Raw genomic sequence first — 19,209 nt, 5'->3', positions numbered from 1 at the left:
ACAAGAGCCAGCTAGAACTCAGACCTAGTAAATAGGACAGCCTTTGAAAGTTGTGGTTATAGGTTCCTGTGCCCCCAAATACTTCCTGACCTTTCTTGTCAGCTTACTAAAACCCTTCCTTAGCTAGGAGCCTTGAAACTTTCTGGGGAGTCCTACTCAACAAAGTGAGGACTTTTTGGAAGTGCCAGTCACGTCTTTGATCTGTAAACTGGCCAACCTAGGGGTAATGGCAGAAACTTGTTCTGTCACAGAACACTGTCTCTCTGTTATTCTGTCTTGATCACCAGAAGTCCGTTAGTTTTCTTTTGGGGTTAATGGGGAGATGCAGAAAGTTATCTGTGGAATTCAGAAAAGGGATTCTAACTTGAGCACCAGTCCCCCTATCCCAAGAGACCAATAATTACACTTTTGATCTTCAGCATTTTACAGTGTAGTATTGTCATTTGGCTTTATATCAAAGTTGAAATATCTTAAGTACTACTGTGCTTAATTGTAACCTATATTTATAGGTATATGAAAAGACAGATTCCTTCCTCATGGTAAGGTCAGGGAGATCAGACATACCCACCATCAAACAACCTGTTATTACTTACACAGCAGGTTTTTTTAACAGTTAAATGGAATAATGTGAAAATATTTCAGATAAAGTTCTTTGATACTAAATGATGTTTTCCAGCCTTGAGTTTCATAAATATATAGAGGAATAATCTGATACTGATGTTTGAGATGGACTACAGTGTTATGAGATAGTGATTACTTAAAGGCTGACTTGCTTACCAGTTTAAGTCACTTTTGAGTGACTAGTAGAAGGATGGGGAGAGCATGGGGAAGTGCAGAATGGAATGTCTGGAGACTCTAATGCAGTAATAGTTCTGCTCTGCCTTAACAGCTGTATTTCTTTTTATTGATAAGCTATGTAGGTGATTCTAATGAACTGCTTTGATTTAAAACTTGTTCATATATTGGGAGCAGGAGTTAGGGCAGGAAATGTTAGTGAGTATAGCAGTTGGGGGAAGGGAGAAGAATAGAAATAAGTTCACACAGGTTAATCACATTGAAGAGTATATAAAAAAAATTTAAAAATTGAAATCTGTCAGGATTTGTTGACTAAATATGAGAAACTGAAAGGAAAGAATCTAATATGTTTTTGCCTATGGGAATGATAATTGTATTAGGATAGTAATCAAGATGTTGAGAAAAGGTAACATAGATCAGATCAGATCAGTCACTCAGTCCTATCGGACTCTGCGACCCCTCGAATCACAGCACGCCAGGCCTCCCTGTCCATCACCAACTCCCGGAGTTCACTCAGACTCACGTCCATCGAGTCAGTGATGCCATCCAGCCATCTCACCCTCTGTCGTCTCCTCCTCCTCCTGCCCCCAATCCCTCCCAGCATCAGAGTCTTTTCCAATGAGTCAACTCTTCACATGAGGTGGCCAAAGTGGATTTTTTTAACTTTTAAACTTATGACTAAGAAATATTTCAGGTAATTCTCATAATTGGAGAAAATTTGAAAGATTACATAATATATTTAAGTGATATGGGGAAATATAAGGTGGTCCAAGTGAGGACAGCAGTTGTTTATTCACACTTACTTGACCTGTATAATGTAACTTCTCAAGCATTTTGAGATTGCAGAGTTGGATGGTTTCTATTTCCTTGGCTTCTAATCCTTGTTAAGCCCTTTAAAGAGAGCTGCTGCTGCTGCTAAGTCGCTTCAGTCTCGTCCGACTCTGTGAAACCCCATAGATGGCAGCCCACCAGGCTCCGCCATCCCTGGGATTCTCCAAGCAAGAACACTGGAGTGGGTTGCCATTTCCTTCTCCAGTGCATGAAAGTGAAAAGAGAAAGTGAAGTTGCTCAGTTGTGTCCGACTCTTTTTGATCCCATGGACTGCAGCCTACCAGGCTCCCCCGTCCCTGGGATTCTCCAGGCAAGAGTCCTGGAGTGGGGTGCCATTGCTTTCTCCACAGTGGTTCCCAAATGGAAGGCTGTGAGTTAATTTCAGTATTTTAGAAACTGTAATGGAAATTATATTTTTATCCAGGTCAGGGATGTGCAAATTAAAATGCTTTTGTCTTTTTAGCTGGAATCATATCAACCCTGGAGAAGACAATGGCAGCCCACTCTAGGACTCTTGGCCTGGAAAATCCCATGGACAGAGGAGCCTGGTAGGCTGCAGTCCATGGGGTCACAGAGTCGGACACGACTGAGTGACTTCACTTTCACTTTTCACTTTCATGCATTGGAGAAGGAAATGGCAACCCACTCCAGTGTTCTTGCCTGGAGAATCCCAGGGATGGCGGAGCCTGGTGGGCTGCCATCTATGGGGTCACACAGAGTCAGACACGACTGAACCGACTTAGCAGCAGCACATCAACTCCGTGTTTTTAAATACAAGGTCCTTCTTAGTAATTAAATACTTTGTTAGCAGTTTACACTTTTTTGCTTCTTTATGAAAGTTGCAATTTTTACAAAAATGAAACTTAATCTATGCAAGTTAGAAACGTGAAGCTCTTAAAAAGGAAAATGAACTGTTGCTTGTGCCAGAAAATCTTTTTCATGGATTTTATTGCTTCCAAGTTTCTGTTTTGCTTTAATGGGTAATAATTTGAAGCAGTATTAAAAACATTTCTGGCTAGATCATCTTTATCACTGTTTATGCAAATCCTAGAACAATGCTTGCTGAACGAAATAACAAAATAGTGCTTGTAAATACTAATTAAAGTAAATGTTAAGAATTAGAAGAATAACTATGATCTTGGGAAACCTATATGCAGGTCAGGAAGCAACAGTTAGAACTGGACATGGAACAACGGACTGGTTCCAAATAGGAAAAGGAGTACGTCAAGGCTGTATATTGTCACCCTGCTTATTTAACTTATATGCAGAGTACATCATGAGAAATGCTGGGCTGGAAGAAGCACAAGCTGGAATCAAGATTGCCGGGAGAAATATCAATAACCTCAGATATGCAGATGATACCACCGTTACGGCAGAAAGTGAAGAGGAACTAAAAAGCCTCTTGATGAAAGTGAAAGAGGAGAGTGAAAAACTGGGCTTAAAGCTCAACATTCAGACGACTAAGATCATGGCATCTGGTCCCATCACTTCACAGGAAATAAATGGGGAAACAGTGTCAGACTTTATTTTGGGGGGCTCCAAAATCACTGCAGGTGGTGATTGCAGCCATGAAATTAAAAGACACTTACTCCTTGGAAGAAAAGTTATGACCAACCTAGATAGCATATTGAAAAGCAGAGACATTACTTTGCCAACAAAGGTCCATCTAGTCAAGGCTGTGGTTTTTCCAGTGGTCATGTATGGATGTGAGAGTTGGACTGTGAAGAAAGCTGAACGCCAAAGAATTGATGCTTTTGAACTGTGGTGTTGGAGAAGACTCTTGAGAGTCCCTTGGACTGCAAGGAGATCCAACCAGTCCATTCTAAAGGAGATCAGTCCTGGGTGTTCTTTGGAAGGAATGATGCTCAAGCTGAACCTCCAGTACTTTGGCCACCTCATGCGAAGAGTTGACTCATTGGAAAAGACTCTGATGCTGGGGGGGATTGGAGGCAGGAGGAAAAGGGGATGACAGAGGATGAGATGGCTGAATGGCATCACCGACTCGATGGATGTGAGTTTGAGTAAACTCCGGGAGATGGTGATAGACAGGGCGGCCTGGCGTGCTGTGATTCATGGGGTTGTAAAGAGTCAGACACAACTGAGCTGCTGAACTGAATTATGCTTTGACACTTAGCACTAGAGTGGTTTGTGTTAATTTTGAGATTTAGGATAAATTAGTAATATTGAAGGCATAAATAGTACTATATCTATCCATGATGGTATATTTCTTTGTTTTAATAGCTAGTTGACATTCAGCTTTCTCAAATGTTCACAATTTTATCCTACGTTTTTGTTTTGATACTTTGTTATTGAGTATAATTATTTCAGACATTCAGTAGTGGTATGGAGTGGGTTGCAATAGAAGGAAACTACTGTGTGTCAAGAGAAGTAGAGGACCTTTAGGCTTCTTTTTCATTGGTTCTTTCACCATGTTGTCTAGGGCGTTACAGATTAAATTAGGGTAGTTTATAACTTCATTACCTCACAGTTTTAAGTCCCATAAGGAACTTAAAGCCCAGAGAGGATGCCAATAACTCTATTAAATAGAGTTTGGTATTGTATGTGTGGAGAGAAAAATAAGTTTGCTTGGGGAGTGGAATTAAATTCTCAGGTAGGGCATCCTTGCAGAGATGCAGGAAGAAAGTATGATAGTGCTGGAGGGTTGTAGAGACCCTTCTGGTCTTAATCCAAACCTCATTATTTATCCAGTTATCTCTGACTCATATTTAATAACCCAAGATAATCCTGTTTGGAACAATTCAGTAAATAATTACGGAATGCCAACAGTATGCCAGACACTGTTTTCAGTGTTAGACCTGTACTAGTGAATTAAGTATACAGTCTTTGTTCTTGTGGAACTTAATTTGTAATTGGGGATACAGAGAAAAAGATGCTTGTTTCAGGTATTTCTTGCTGTTTAACAAGCTATTGTGAAATTCCTGACTTGAAACAGTTATTTTATTGATTCTTACAATTCTTTGGGTTGAAAAGGGCTCATTTGCCTGGTTCTTTAACTGGTCTCACTTGGGATACCTCATTGGCAGCTGGACCTGGAGGGCCCAACATGACTGTCAAATGGCGCTGGTTGTTTGGGTGCTCAGCTGTGCCCTCAGTTTTTTTCCTTTTGGCCTCTCCATGTGTCTGGGTTCTAAGAGGAAGTGTTCCCATTGTGCAAAGGCCGAAGCTGCAGATTTTTTAAGGCCTGACCTCCAAAATTGCATTGTCACTTCCATTGTATTTTATTGGTCAAAACAGGTCACGGAGACGGACTCTACCTTTTGATGGGCAGTGGTGACAAAGTCACATCGCAAAAGAGAACGTGGGGTGGGGAATAATGTTGTGGCCATCTTTGGAAGCTGTCTACCATTGTACTACTACTGCTGCTGCTGCTGCTGCGTCATTTCAGTTGTGTCAGACTCTGTGCGACCCCATAGACGGCAGCCCACCAGGCTCCCCCATCCCTGGGATTCTCCAGGCAAGAACACTGGAGTGGGTTGCCATTTCCTTCTCCAATGCATGAAAATGAAAACTGAAAGGGAAGTCGCTCGGTCATGTCCAACTCTTTGCCTACCAGGCCTACCAGCCTACCAGGCTCCTCCGTCCATGGGATTTTCTAGGCAAGAGTCCTGGAGTGGGTTGCCATTGCCTTCTCCAATTGTACTACTAAAAAGTAAAAAATTAAGAAGGTTATTAGGGGGATAGAAGAAATGGGGGGCAGGAAGTACAATTCTATAGGAGGACAGGGAAGGCCTCCCCGATAAGGCAACTGTGAGGGAGTGATCCATGAGAACCATAAGTATATCTGAAGGAAGACTATTCCAGGCAGAGAAAACAGGACATATAGAAAGCCACAGGTGGGGAAATCCCTAGTATGATCAAGGAACAGAAGGAAGGAGGGCAGTGTAACTTGAATGGAGCACTGTAGGGAGAGTGATAGGACATGGAGTCAGAGCGTGAGAGAGAAACGGATTTTGCATCCCGTGACAAAGGACTCTGTATTTTCTATAAGTGAGACGGACATCTGTTGGAAGATTCTGAGCAGAGGAGTTAAATGACCTGACTTAAATTTTAAAAGAGTTCCACATAACTTCGTGGCAAATAGATGGGGAAACACTGGAAACAGTTCCTTTATAAATAACAGAGACTTTATTTTGGGGGGCTCCAAAATCACTGCAGATGGTGACTGCAGCCATGAAATTAATAGCTTGCTCCTTGGAAGAAAAGCTATGACCAACCTAGACAGTATATTAAAAAGCAGAGACATTACTTTGCCAGCAAAGGTCCATCTAGTCAAAGCTATGGTTTTTCCAGTAGTCATGTATGGATGTGAGAGTTGGACCATAAAGAAAGCTGAGTGCCGAACAACTGATGCTTTTGAACTGTGGTGTTGGAGAAGACTCCTCAGAGTCCCTTGGACTGCAAGGAGATCAAACCAATTAATCCTAAAGAAAATCAGTCCTGACTGTTCATTGGAAAGTCTGATGCTGAAGCTGAAACTCCAGTCCTTTGGCCATCTGATGCAAAGAACTGACTCATTGGAAAAGCCCCTGATGCTGGGAAGGATTGAAGGCAGGAGGCGAAGGGGACGAGAGAGGATGAGATGGTTGGATGGCATCACCGACTCAGTGAACATGAGTTTGAGCAACCTCCGAGAGTTGATGATGGACAGGGAAGCCTGGTGTGCTGCAGTCCATGGGGTCACAGAGAGTCAGACACGAGTGAGTGACTGAACTGAACTGAAAATCTTTGGTTGCTGATTTGAGAATAGATCATTGTGAGGATAGACAAAAGTGAAAATAGAGAGTCAGGTCATCCATGCTGTCCTCCAGGGAATCTTCCCAATCCAGGGATGAAACCCAGGTCTCCCACATTGCAGGCAGATACTTTACCATCTGAGCCACCAGGGAAGCCCAAGAATACTGGAGTGGGTAGCCTATCCCTTCTTCAGGGGAACTTCCCAACCCAGGAGCTGAACTGGGGTCTCCTGCATTGCAGGCAGTTTCTTTACCAGCTGAGCTACCAGGGAAGCCCTAAGTGATCTAACTTAAATTTTAAAATCCCATTCTGAGAATCTTTGATTCCTGCTTTGAGAATGGATCGTGAGAGTATAGACAAGAGTGGAAATAGGGAGTCAGGTCAGTGGACTGGTGCCATGGGAGGTGATGAATGTGCTGAGCTGTGAGGAGTGGCTAGATTTTGGATGTACTTCAAGATGGGACCGGCAGGATTGGGTGAATATGGGATGAGAAGGTGGGATCCAGGATGGCTCCCAAAGTTTTTGCCCTGGGGTCCTGTAGCATTGTAATTTTCATCTACCAAGATGGGTAGACTGGGGTAGGAGCAGGGTGGAGGTGAGGGAGATGCAGGACTTGTATATTGGGCTATGTTAAGATGAAACTCAAGACATCTGGGAAGAAAATGTTACTAAATGTTACTTCCTCATTGCAGGTGTGACGTTGAGTGCTTCAGATCTGGTCACTATGGTACGAGAACGAAAATGCATATTGTGCCACATTGTGTACAGCTCAAAAAAGGTAATCATAGAAGAGAGAGAATCTGAGGCTTTTATGACTGATCATTTTTTCAGAGACACCATGTGGAATTTATAGATGAGTAAATGCTTTTAACAACATCTCGTTTATGCTTCTTTCCTAAACCTTAGTCTTATTTCACTGGTTTCTTTCTCATTACTGCCTTATGAAGACAGTAACTATATTATTAAACCTCTACATGGAATTTGAAGATACTCAACAGTATGATAAAGAGAAATTCATCTAGTAACCAGTTACAGAGAAAATACATTAAAATTCATGCTGAGATTGTAACAGCTTTCTGATTAGCTAAGGGAATGGCATGGATTTGTAGCCTGTGAGTTCTCTGCCTGTGCTTGTGGGAAGCACAGCACAGCAGCAGTGGTTCTAACTATATCGTCAGACATCCACAAGGTGGGGATGTTGCTCAAAGAAAAACACTGTTTTAAAAACTAAAAGAATTTACCTGTGCTTTAAGGAAATTGTCTGCAATTTGTCTCATATTTTGCCGCCCCCCGCCACCCCCTGCCTCTTGTTTTGCTTTCCAAGAATTCATCTAGCTTAAATACTGAAGAACTTTCCCTCTATGCTTTTAAGATGTTCTTGATTGCCATTGGATATACAGAGAACTAGGAAAGTTATCATGAGTGAGGTTAGCCAGACAAGTCTGAGTGAAAGATGTTTGGGAGTGAAATGGCTTACAAGAAATGGAGAAGAGGCATTTTAGGTGGAAGAAAAATACAAAGATTCAGCGGTAGAATGGAGTATAACAGCTCTAGGAATAGGTAAAAAGGCTTATCTGACTAAAACAGTTTCATCCTGGAAATAATAGGACTACAATTTAATTTATAAATTAAGTGAAGATAGTTGATAAACAGTGTTGATTGCCCCACTGAGAAGTTTGATTGTGATCCATTTAGTAGGCTGGGTGAAGAATTTTTTTCTTTTTCCCTATTTAGGATTTCAATTAGTGTTGGGAAACTCAGCTGAGATTTTTAAATCATGTTTAGTAATATACTTGCTCCCTTTACAAATGTAAAAGAACTGCTTTTCTAATTTTAAAAATTTAGACCAGGTTTACTCAAATTTTCAATGAATAAAAATTTTTTATGCCTACTTCACTTCATGGCAAATAGATGGGGAAACAGTTGAAACAGTGGCTGACTTTATTTTTCTGGGTCCAAAATCACTGCAGATGGTGATTGCAGCCAGGAAATTAAAAGACACTTACTCCTTGAAAGGCAAGTTATGACCAACCTAGACAGCATATTAAAAAGGAGAGACATTACTTTGCCAACAAAGATCCATCTAGTCAAGGCTATGGTTTTTCCAGTAGTCATGTATGGATGTGAGAGTTGGACTACAGAGAAAGCTGAGTGCCGAAGAATTGATGCTTTTGAACTGTGGTGTTGGAGAAGACTCCTGAGAGTCCCCTGGACTACAAGGAGATCCAAGCAGTCCATCCTAAAGATCAGTCCTGAGTGTTCATTGGAAGGACTGATGTTGAAGCTGAAACTCCAATACTTTGGCCACCTGATGCAAAGAGCTGACTCATTTGAAAATACCCTGATGCTGGGAAAGATTGAGGGCAGGAGGAGAAGGGCACAACAGAGGATAAGATGGTTGGATGGCATCACCGACTCAATGAACATGGGTTTGGGTAGACTCTGGGAGTTGGTGATGGGAGGCCTGACATGCTGTGGTTCATGGGGTCACAAAAAGTTGGACACGACTGAGCAACTGAACTGACTGACTGATGCCTACTTTTAGATTAGAGGGAGAAGGGAAGATGAGAAGATGTGAGATGGATAGGCAGCTACTCAGAGGTGTGGTGTCAGGCTTGTGTGGAGTCTGTGGCCTATCGTGTTATATCTCACAACTTTTCTATTTTAAGTCTTTTTGGCATTTCTTCTACTCTGGATTAAAACATATTTTGTCTCTTCATATTTTTCCATGGGTCATAATAAATAAGAGCTGAGTAGTTAAATCTCCTGCCTTAGGGAAAGCCAACAGTAGTTTTTTTAAGCAAGGGAATGGCATGATTTAAATGTTAAGATATTTAAATGTTAAGAAGTTAATGGGTAAACTGAAAGGGATAAACTCAGAGAGATTAAGAACAACTTATGTTGATGTACTTTCCTCTAGTTTCCCAAACTATTATAGTATTACCATGGTTGCTCCAGGTGGCTCAGTGATAAGAATCAGCCTGCCAATGCAGGAGACACAGGTTCAATCCCTGGGTTGGGAAGATCCCCTGGAGGAAGAAATGGCAACCCACTCTAGTATTCTGAGCGGAAAATACCAGACAGAGAAGCCTGGCGGGCTACAGTCCATGGGGTTGCAAAAGAGTCAGACTTAGCACCCACACACACATGATTGCTCCAAATACACTCAGGAGGAGAAAAGAATCTAGGGTTACTGTATGTTACATCCCTGAGTATCCTGATGTTTCTTAGCTTATGAAAGTCTGAGAAGCCCCGGAATTTAAAAATATTTTTGTGTTACTCATGTTTTCCAAATTTGTTCAACCCAAAATCCCAGCCCCCGACTTCCTCCTCCTTTTAAAAACATACACTGATAAGAGGAACTAAATAGAAGCTTGGTACATCTGCAGGTATGCATTTGGAGCTGTGTCTGTAGGTATTTCCCAGTTATTTTGAAAACTCAAGTTGTCTCATTATTTGCATTCTTTGCTTGGAGCAGGATGGGCGAGGATTTCACATGTAAATTCAGAAACAGATTATTGAAGTATTCTAGACAATCAAAAGTTACGTTAAGGACCTCCCTGGCCTCCAGTGGTTGAGACTCTGTGGTTCCACTGCAGAGGGCAGGGGTTCCATCCCTGATCAGTGAACTAAGATCCCATAAGCCATGTGTCATAGCCAAAAAAAAAACGTCTCCTTAAAACTAGTTTTGAACGATAACATGTTTTATTACTGAAATAGAATATAGAATTGGTTTTTACATCAGTGAGAATAACCCATTTCAATTAATACTCTTTTGGTTAGGAATGGTTTCATTGCAAGAAACAGACCCACTTAAATATCGCTCAAGAAAAGGAGATTTGTCTTATGTTTAGTCTAAGGAAAAATTGAACAAGAGAAAACAGAAACTGAACAGCAAGAAGCATAGGGATTAGAGCAGATGTTGTATATTGTTCTTGGATTTGTTCATTCTCTATCCTGTCACTAAATCCACTCAGTTTGCAGCTCTTTAATTGTTCATTCTGGTTAATGGCAGTCAGTTGTAGCTAGCATGTAATGGCCAATCTTGTGTAAAAGTATCCCCTCTGGATAAAGCATTTGTAGCGATAGGAAGGGAATGGTGATCGTCTTCAATAAGATTGCCATTTAAAGGAAGTGTTTTGAATCACAACACTGTATATCACTGTATATAGATAACTTACAGAATAGTTGTACATTTTTCACAAATGAACTGTATATAATAAAAATACCTCAATGCACTAGGTGGCATGATCTTTGAAACATTGGCTTTGTTGTCAGATCTGCCAGAGTTTGACTCCTAGTTTCACCACTTGATAATCTGACTCTGCAAGGGCACGGCTGAATATTTTCACATTTATCCTTTTAATGCCTAGCTTTGTACTTAACACCTGAGAAGCACTTGATAAATATTTGGTGAATAAACAAGTTAGCTTCTCTGTATCCTTGTGTCGTTATGACGTTAATAATCCTACCTTAGCAGTGTTTTGTGGTTCAAGTGAAAAAATGTTTGAGACACTTAGCACAGGGCAGAGTTAATAGTAATATTCAACCTGTATGTGTGTATTAGTCACTCAGACATGTCCGGCTCTTTGGGACCCCATGGACTCAAGCCCACCAGCCTCCTCTGTCCGTGGAATTCTCTGGGCAGGAATACTGTGAAAAGTGAAGTAAAGTCACTCAGTCGTGTCTGACTCTTTGTGACCCCATGGATACTAGGCTCCTCCGTCCTGGAAGGAATACTATAGTGGGTTACAATTCCCTTCTCCAGGGGATCTTTGTGACCCAGGGATCAAACCCAGGTCTTGCACACTGCAGGAGGATTCTTTACCGTCTGAGCCAGTTTTATATTTGTAAACAGCCATTCTCTAATTATGACATACTGGCTATATATATATTTTGTGTGACAGAGAGACCGACATTTACAACTTTGAGTTTTTTGAGGTGTGTGTGTGTGTCACACTTGCACATTTAAATGGAAACTCTTGGCATAGATTTTGTTTCCCAGTGGGATGGGGATGGGGGGAGGAATCTAGTACATTCTCAAACTTTTCATTGGAACCAAACACATCAGTTGTTGTAGGCAAGGGAGTGGGTAGTGAAAATGAAGCCATGATAGAACTGCTGTGTTCAAGGCATTTTTAAAATCTTGATCTACCATAGGAAAATTCCCTTATGTCTGTAACTTCTGTCTAGAATTGATGTATCCATCTGTTCATTCAGCTGATATTAATAACTGTATGTCAGGCCCCGGCCAAGACATGGATAAGAATTATACCATACTCTTGTGAAACTGTCAGTTGAGTGGGGAAAGAGAGTATGAAGAAAAGTAGCCAAGTAGTTGAGAAGTTATGTGATTTCAGGCATTTTTGTTGTTGTTTTTTTAATAAACTTAAGTAAATACTTTGTAAGGGATAGAATTCTACCTATTTGTTTATTATTTAGTCTTTTGCCTCCTAAATACAATAAACTTTCTAACCTTTTTGGAAAGCCACTTAAATAGGTCTTTTAAAATTATTGCTTTATTTAAAAATAAAATATGTCAAAAACAGGCTAAAGAGTTACTTAATAAGGAACTGTTTTCAGTATTGAATTGTGAATAGAAACCACAAACAGCACTTTAACACAAGGAGCTTGAGCCCTGATTGTTGATTGAATAGGGCAGAGAAATTTTTTTCTCCAAAGCAGTCCCCCTTAGTTTAATCTGCTTTCTCTAATTTTGAAGGAGATGGATGAACACATGCGGAGCATGTTGCATCACAGGGAACTTGAGAACCTGAAGGGCAGGTATGGAACCTTTCTCTTCCATAAACTTGTGGATGTGGGGGAATCTGAGGGCCTGTTTATTTTATAGTAATGCTTCAAAAATGAATATTATCTTATGGCCTTGAACTGTCTTTTGGAATTAACAATAGGTACAATAGCTTTTTGTTTTGTTTTGTTTCATTCAAAAAGGATAAATTGTTGTACATCTCAAATGTGTAGAATTCATAGCAACTTTGGCAAATAGATTTGACAAAGGTGGGTGGGGATGAGCTACTTCTGTCATTAGTAAGCTTTCTCATTCCTGCACACCAGCTTTGCAGCTAGGGCATTTCATATTATTGCCTAAGCAGCTTGCAAATTATCACATGCCATAAACCTTTACTGGTTGTTGGAATAGTCTGAGAAGTCCAAAGTCTGCTAAATAGCACTGAATCTCATTAGTATAAATAAAATCCATGTATAAACCTGTATTTAAGAATGCTGTTTTGTGAATTAAAGCTTGAGATGTTTAAGGAAATTAAGATATTAAGGTAACATGTATGTATATTCCATGTCTTTTTTCCCAACTAAGTTTCCTTTTTTTGATGTTTTGAATGTATGTGAATTTTAAGTTTGGAGACAGTATAGAACAGAGAAACTTTGGAAAACAGAAATATGAATTATACCTTAGTCCATGAATAATGGTTACAGACTTTGATCAAGATGCCAACCTAGGTCATTTGGAATTATCTGTATTTTAAGTAATATAGTTTTAGGTTGTATGGGCAAATTAATATGTTATTGAACTTTCAGCATCTGTTTAGCATGTAAGAGGAATTTTTCTGTGGTCTCTGTCCCTTACTGTGAAGTTTAGGTCTTCACAGCAGTGTAAAAGAGGTGTTCAGGCTTCTTGCCCTCTGAGATGGCCACACTCTGTGGAGTATGTTTCTCTCTAACAAACCCACTTCTTACCTATCAAAAAAAAAAAAAGATATTCACTCAGATTTAGTGTGGAGAACCCTTATAATATCTTGAACATATATGATCTTTAATTCATTATCATCGGAACCTATGAAATACAGTCAACCTTTGATTACCTATCTGTGGGTTGTCTTAATTATTTGATCCCATTTCCCATAGACTTCCTTCAGGAATTCACCTTTTTCTAGGCTACTCAGTGACCTGTATTGTGTTATGAAATGAAATAAAACAAATGAGGCCAGTAAGTCTAATCATTAGGAGAGAAGCCCATTTTTTTCTAAGAGGAATGCCTTGTTTTATTAAAAAATCACCAATCAGCTAATTAAAACATTTAAAACTTTTTGATAGCTTAAAATTCATGTTCATAGTCAATACAGAATCATGAAGAGTAAAGAAGGTAGAGGCCCTTTCACTCCCTCCCCATCTTCCTACTCCAATCTTAGAGGAAAGTCAACAGTGTAGTATATACCCTATCCAAACCTCTCCTCTGCATGTAGACAGATTTATATCCATATGTTCACACTCGTGTACATATGTTTTGATTTTGTTTTGTCTTATTAATAGAACTGAACTACATGCCATATACGTATTGTTCTGTAACTTGTTCCACTCTCCTCCCACTTGTCAATTTAGTTGTGCCATGGAGATTTTGTCTACTGTTTACAGTTATTTGGAACATAGTCAAATAATAAAGAAATAAGCATTTGAAGCCTCTGAACTGACAATATTAATGTCAGCATTAGCACCCAAACTCATTTGGAGGAGGACACTTTGGTACTTAATTTACTCATATTTTAGATACGGTGCTATCAGGTTTGGAAGCAGGTTTGGTATGGGTTTCTGGCCAGTAACAAATTATAAGGGAGAAGGCAAGTAGGTAGCCAGGAAAAACAGCTGGCAAAGCTATAAAAAAACAACAGAATCTCAAACATCATTTACTGACTTGGGACATTTATTATCATAACGAATAGTCATCACTATTTTGTACAAAAGGGACAAATAGTTATCAGTCATCTTTTTTCTTCCTGTCCTCAGTTTGTGATTATTTCCTCGGGATTTCATGTTTAAGAATTGGCTTTCTGATGTTAAGTATCACTTAATTTTTGGTTGTGATCTGATTAAGAAATGTAAAGTGAAAGTTGCTCAGTTGTGTCTGACTCTTTGCGACCCCATGGACTATACAGTCCACAGAATTCTCCAGGCCAGAATACTAGAATGGGTAGTCTTTCTCTTCTCCAGGGGATCTTCCCAAACCAGGGATCGAACCCAGGTCTCCTGCATTGCGGGCGGATTCTTTACCAGCTGAGCCGTACACAGAAAGGTAAAGAGCATATTATTTACATTTTGAATGCTGGCTAGCTGAGAAGTGAGTACCTTATTTGGTTCACAATTGGAGACATCTGGAACATTTCCCTGTTTTTTCCTAATGTACTTGTTCAGTTATATGGCCTGTAAGTAGTTTTTACAGATAGATACTATTAAAATGGCACAAACCTTAATTTATCAACCAGCTGTTGTGGTATAGATAGAGCAAGCTTAATAAAGAGGCGCTTATGGATAGAATATCTGAAGGCTTTGCCTTTCACGTATGAGAGGAAATTGTGTGGTAACAGGATGTAGCTAATTTGGGCCCTCTGTTAAACACTCTGAGGAAAACTATTGCCTTTATTAGTCAGGAAGTACGGAGAAGGCAATGGCACCCCACTCCAGTACTCTTGCCTGGAGAATCCCAGGGACGGGGGAGCCTGGTGGGCTGCCGTCTCTGGGGTCGCACAGAGTCGGACACGACTGAAATGACTTAGCAGCAGCAGCAGTCAGGAAGTACATCAGTACTTTTTTCCCAACAATTACTTTATATATTATACGAAGTAGTATTTTAACTGTTTATTGATAAAGAATTGGAAAATAGCATTGTTAAAATGTTATTTGGTATTAACTTTAAAGAGCATGTGATTTTCCAGACACCCTATTTGGAAGCACGAATACATATTGTAATTAATATGCTTAACCTCAGACACATTGGAATTTTCACGAGATGTGGTCATTCTGTCCTATTCTTTCCCTGTATAAATGTAAATTCTTTCTTTTCTCTTTATAAAGTTTCTTGTAAAGTTTATCTTAAAAAAGGAAAAAATCCCCAGAAACTTGATTTCATTTGTAAGAAAAATGTTAGAGATTTCTGTGTTCTGATAAATTATTTTTAGTGTTAACTTTATGTTGCTCTTATTGCTATACAAATCTGGGTAGGATCTTGAGGTATTTTTCTCTCATGTAGCTTCAGAATTATGGTTAATACACTTTCTGGCAATGAAAGCAAAAATGTTTTAAATATCTGTGTTTGAGTATTTGATGCATATCTAACATATAATTGTGCTTTGGAAATTGTGAATTAGGTTTGTGGTTATGAATATTTATTTTTAAGAGTTAATTACTGTCTACATTCCTTAATAAGTTAAAAAGTCAGTGTGGTCTTCCAATTATGTCTTTTAAAGAAGGATATTGATGGTTTGGACATATGAAAAATTCTCTGCAGGAATTCCTTGGCAGTGTAGTGGTTAGGACTCAGGGCTTCCACTGCAGGGGGCATGGGTTCCATCCCTGGTCAGGGACCTAAGATCTTGCAAGCTATAAGGCACAGCTCCCCCCGTTGCGCCCCCCCCCCCAAAAAAAAACCCTCTGTATTTTAGAAGTAAGGAAAAAAATCAGGGTTTTTATTTAAGAATACCTTTTAGAAAGAAGTCCCTGGTACTGCAATATACAGTTTAGTGTTATATAAATTTTTAGGTGGAAAAGTGGACTAAAAACACATTCCAATTGTAGAGAGATTAAAGCCCAAAAGATTTTCTAACCAGAAAATTGAGTTGATCTGAGTTGTTATTATAGGGGAAATTATGTATTCTAAATTTGTTACAGTCTTCAGATTGTTCTGGGCTTCCCTGGTGGCTCAGAGGTTAAAACATCTGCCTGGAATGCAGGAGACCCGGGCTCGATCCCTGGGTGGGGAAGATCCCCTGGAGAAGGAACTGGCAACCCATTCCAGTACTCTTGCCTGGAGAATCCCATGGAGGGAGGAGCCTGGTAGGCTCCAGTCCATGGGGTCGCAAAGAGCCGGACACGACTGAGTGACTTCACTTCACTTCACTTCAGATTGTTCTGATACTGCCCTTTGGGGATAGATTTATATTTATATATTCATTTTAAAGTTCGTTCTTTGTTGCTGTGAGAAAAGGCTTGCTTTTTGTTACAAGTTAACATTCATGAACTACCGTAATCTTAGTTGCTTGAGAGATGAGTGTGGTAAACTGGAGAAAGTTGAGGTTTTTCTTTTTTTAAAGTATATAATTGTGTTAAGTACAGTGGAAAACTCTCTGAAAATAATATATTTAAGTTCCTGGAGAATTAGAAGGAATTAGTATATAGATATTCAGGGTAATTCGAGGAATCTGGTCAGAACTCATTAAAATGAATGTTAGCATCCTAGACTATTTTACATCCAGAGCATTTAAGTTACAAAGTCAAAAAAATAAAACAGAAGCTTACGAATTTTCTCCATTTTTCTGAGATGTTTTTCATGATAGGTACAGAGTGAAAAAACAGTGGGTTTTTTTTTTGTTTTAATTTATTTGGCATAGTTTATTTGTAATTTGTCACCATTAACCATATACTTAGTTTGTTGCCTGGAATTTAGTAGTTGCTCGATAAGTTGTTTTTTCTTTTTTTTTAAATGAATGTTCAGATGGTCTGTGACAGAAACCATCTTCTAGTAAATGAGGGGCTTTGAGGGTCTCTTCTGGTTAGCTGAATTCTGCCCATGTATGGATGGATCTTGAGGGGAAAGATGAAGCAGAGTTGTGTGTGTGTGTCTGTGTCTATCTTATTAAAGACAACACGTCTTTTTGTGTATATGTTTGTGTATTTTTATAGAATGGCATAGGAAGTGCAAAAATATCACTAGTATTAACCCAAGACAAATGATACAGAGATAAGCCAATTTGGATTATTGAGTGGACATTACTGTCTATTCATTACACATGTACCCATGGTGTTCTGATGTTTCTCATAGTGACTGCATGGATAGCTGAGCTGATTAAGGAACTCAGGAAGCTAAAAATGCAGTTAAATTATTCATCTACTGCAGCTCTGGTCATTGATTCAAGACTTTGGCTTCTTAAACTGGCCACATATGAGATACATTATTAAGTATGTAAAGTAAAAGAAGAAAAACCCTGCTCAATTATCTTTCTTAACTGAGAACCTGATTTTACATCTCTCTAAATGGTGTTCTTTTCTGAAACCTGAGAAAAACCATTTGCCTAGCACAGCTGTTAACTTCCTACAACTGAAATGCTTTCCATTCCCTTTAAAATAAACCCTTCTGAAGCAGAATGTGGATCACATGTATCATCGAGACCAAAAAAGTTTGCTGAGACTACTCCTATCATTTGTCCTGGAGTCCGGAATCTTCACATTCCAGGCAGAGCTCCAGCTGTTCCGATTTAGTTACTAGGCTGTGATTGGCTCTGCCTCCTACTCTTTTCCCCACCCCTTACTTTTCACTGGGAGAAAGCTTTTGAGCCAGAGATTAAATGTGAGCTCTGTCACCAGGATTTCTGAGTGCAGTTGGCATCATGGGTGTGCTCCAGAGCAACTTCTGTTTGCTCTGAGCCCCCTGCCCTGCCTCCCCTTTCACCACGTTTCCTCTGGCAAGGTTTTAAGTACAGCAATTCAAGAAGATTTCTCCTAAACTATATTATTCTGAAGTGTATTGCCTCTTGATTGCTGGAAAAGAATCTTTAATTCATTTCAAAAGTAACTTATGAACAAACTTATTAAAAGTGATGAAAGGAGCATTGAGATTGATTAGCACTAATTTTTCACTGTGCCAAAGTGTGCAGTGTCTTTCAGAGGAAACTATAACAGATCTGGTGAGTGTGCCATGCCAGTGGGGAGCATTGAATGTCCCTCATCTCCCTCTTTCCCTAGGGACAGTAGTCATGAGTGCCGAGTGTGCGGGGTTACAGAAGTAGGTCTTTCTGCATATGCAAAGCACATTTCTGGCCAGTTGCACAAAGATAATGTTGACGCCCAGGAAAGAGAAGATGATGGAAAGGAAGAAGAAGAGGAAGATTATTTTGACAAGGAACTCATTCAGTTAATAAAACAAAGGAAAGAACAAAGTCGGTGAGTAATAATTTGATATTTTTAAAAGCCTATGTGAAACTGTGTAGGAGAGAATACATTTTCCATTTCCATTCTTTTCAGCTGGTGGCATTCAGATTTATCTTTTTTTAAAATTTAATTTAATTTTTAATTGATTTGCAATGTTGTGTCACAGATTTACCTTAAAGTTTACCTTGAAGTTGCCATCTTAATCTTAAAATGCAATGGAATGCTTGCTTGAACTACTGTATTAACTCCTTAAAAAAAAACAAACCTCAGTATTGACCCTATCTAAAAACTAGCCATAGCTGTTACATATCTGAAATTTTTACCATGCTGATAACTATGTTTAGAATTGTTTGTATTAGTTCCAATTTGCGGAGGGGGTACCAATAAATTCATGTTCATGAATTTTCTAGTGGAAAGATATTAGTAAATAAGTTTCATTTGAATATATTATATAGCATTTCTTATTTCATTCCTTAGGAAAAAATTGTTTTACCTAATGTGAATTAACATGGTGCTTCTACTAAGTTTGATTTATCCTTTTATTATTAATTTCTTCAGTAAATATTTCTTGAATAAATTTATGCTGTATATTGGACAGTGTCAGAATCATTTCAACAATGTAAGTTTTATAGCTTGTACTAGATAGTTTCATACCTACAGCTATAATTTAGTTATTAGCCTTTTGTATTTTAACCTTACTGATTCGTGGTCTGAAAAGTTTAATGAAGCATAAAATTTCAGATATAAGTAAAAGATACAGAACCAGTTATGAAGTGGGGTGATTTTTTTAAGTTCTAGAACATGATAAAAAGCATTTCAGATTCCACAAATTTTAAAGATTCTTCTTGAATACTAGTTATACCTGATCTGTATCTCATTTTCAGTTAGAATGCAGTTTGAATATAAAAAAGTAGTAGTTGTTATTCTGTATGCTA

The 19,209-nt window shown here is 39.1% G+C and overlaps 1 protein-coding gene across 3 annotated transcripts in view; it reads left to right on the top strand.

Annotated features, from left to right (window-relative positions):
• The window catches only part of ZNF106 (zinc finger protein 106), a 53,781-nt gene that overhangs the window by 4,905 nt on the left and 29,667 nt on the right, over nucleotides 1–19,209 (top strand). The window contains exons 2-4 of one of the 3 annotated variants that reach the window (XM_002690810.7): nucleotides 7,075–7,160; nucleotides 12,105–12,166; nucleotides 18,089–18,286. In XM_002690810.7, the coding sequence (XP_002690856.2) occupies nucleotides 7,107–7,160; nucleotides 12,105–12,166; nucleotides 18,089–18,286 (314 nt within the window). In that variant the 5' untranslated portion in view covers nucleotides 7,075–7,106. Of the gene's footprint in view, nucleotides 1–7,074; nucleotides 7,161–12,104; nucleotides 12,167–18,088; nucleotides 18,287–19,209 lie in introns of those variants that run through there. The other 2 variants (XM_010809231.4, XM_059890821.1) reach the window with 2 other exon arrangements.

The sequence above is a fragment of the Bos taurus genome, chromosome 10 (genome assembly GCF_002263795.3).
Source record: "Bos taurus isolate L1 Dominette 01449 registration number 42190680 breed Hereford chromosome 10, ARS-UCD2.0, whole genome shotgun sequence".
Classification (NCBI taxonomy): domain Eukaryota; kingdom Metazoa; phylum Chordata; class Mammalia; order Artiodactyla; family Bovidae; genus Bos; species Bos taurus.
Note: the sequence above shows the minus strand (reverse complement) of the source record. Positions and strands in the feature narration are given on the sequence as shown.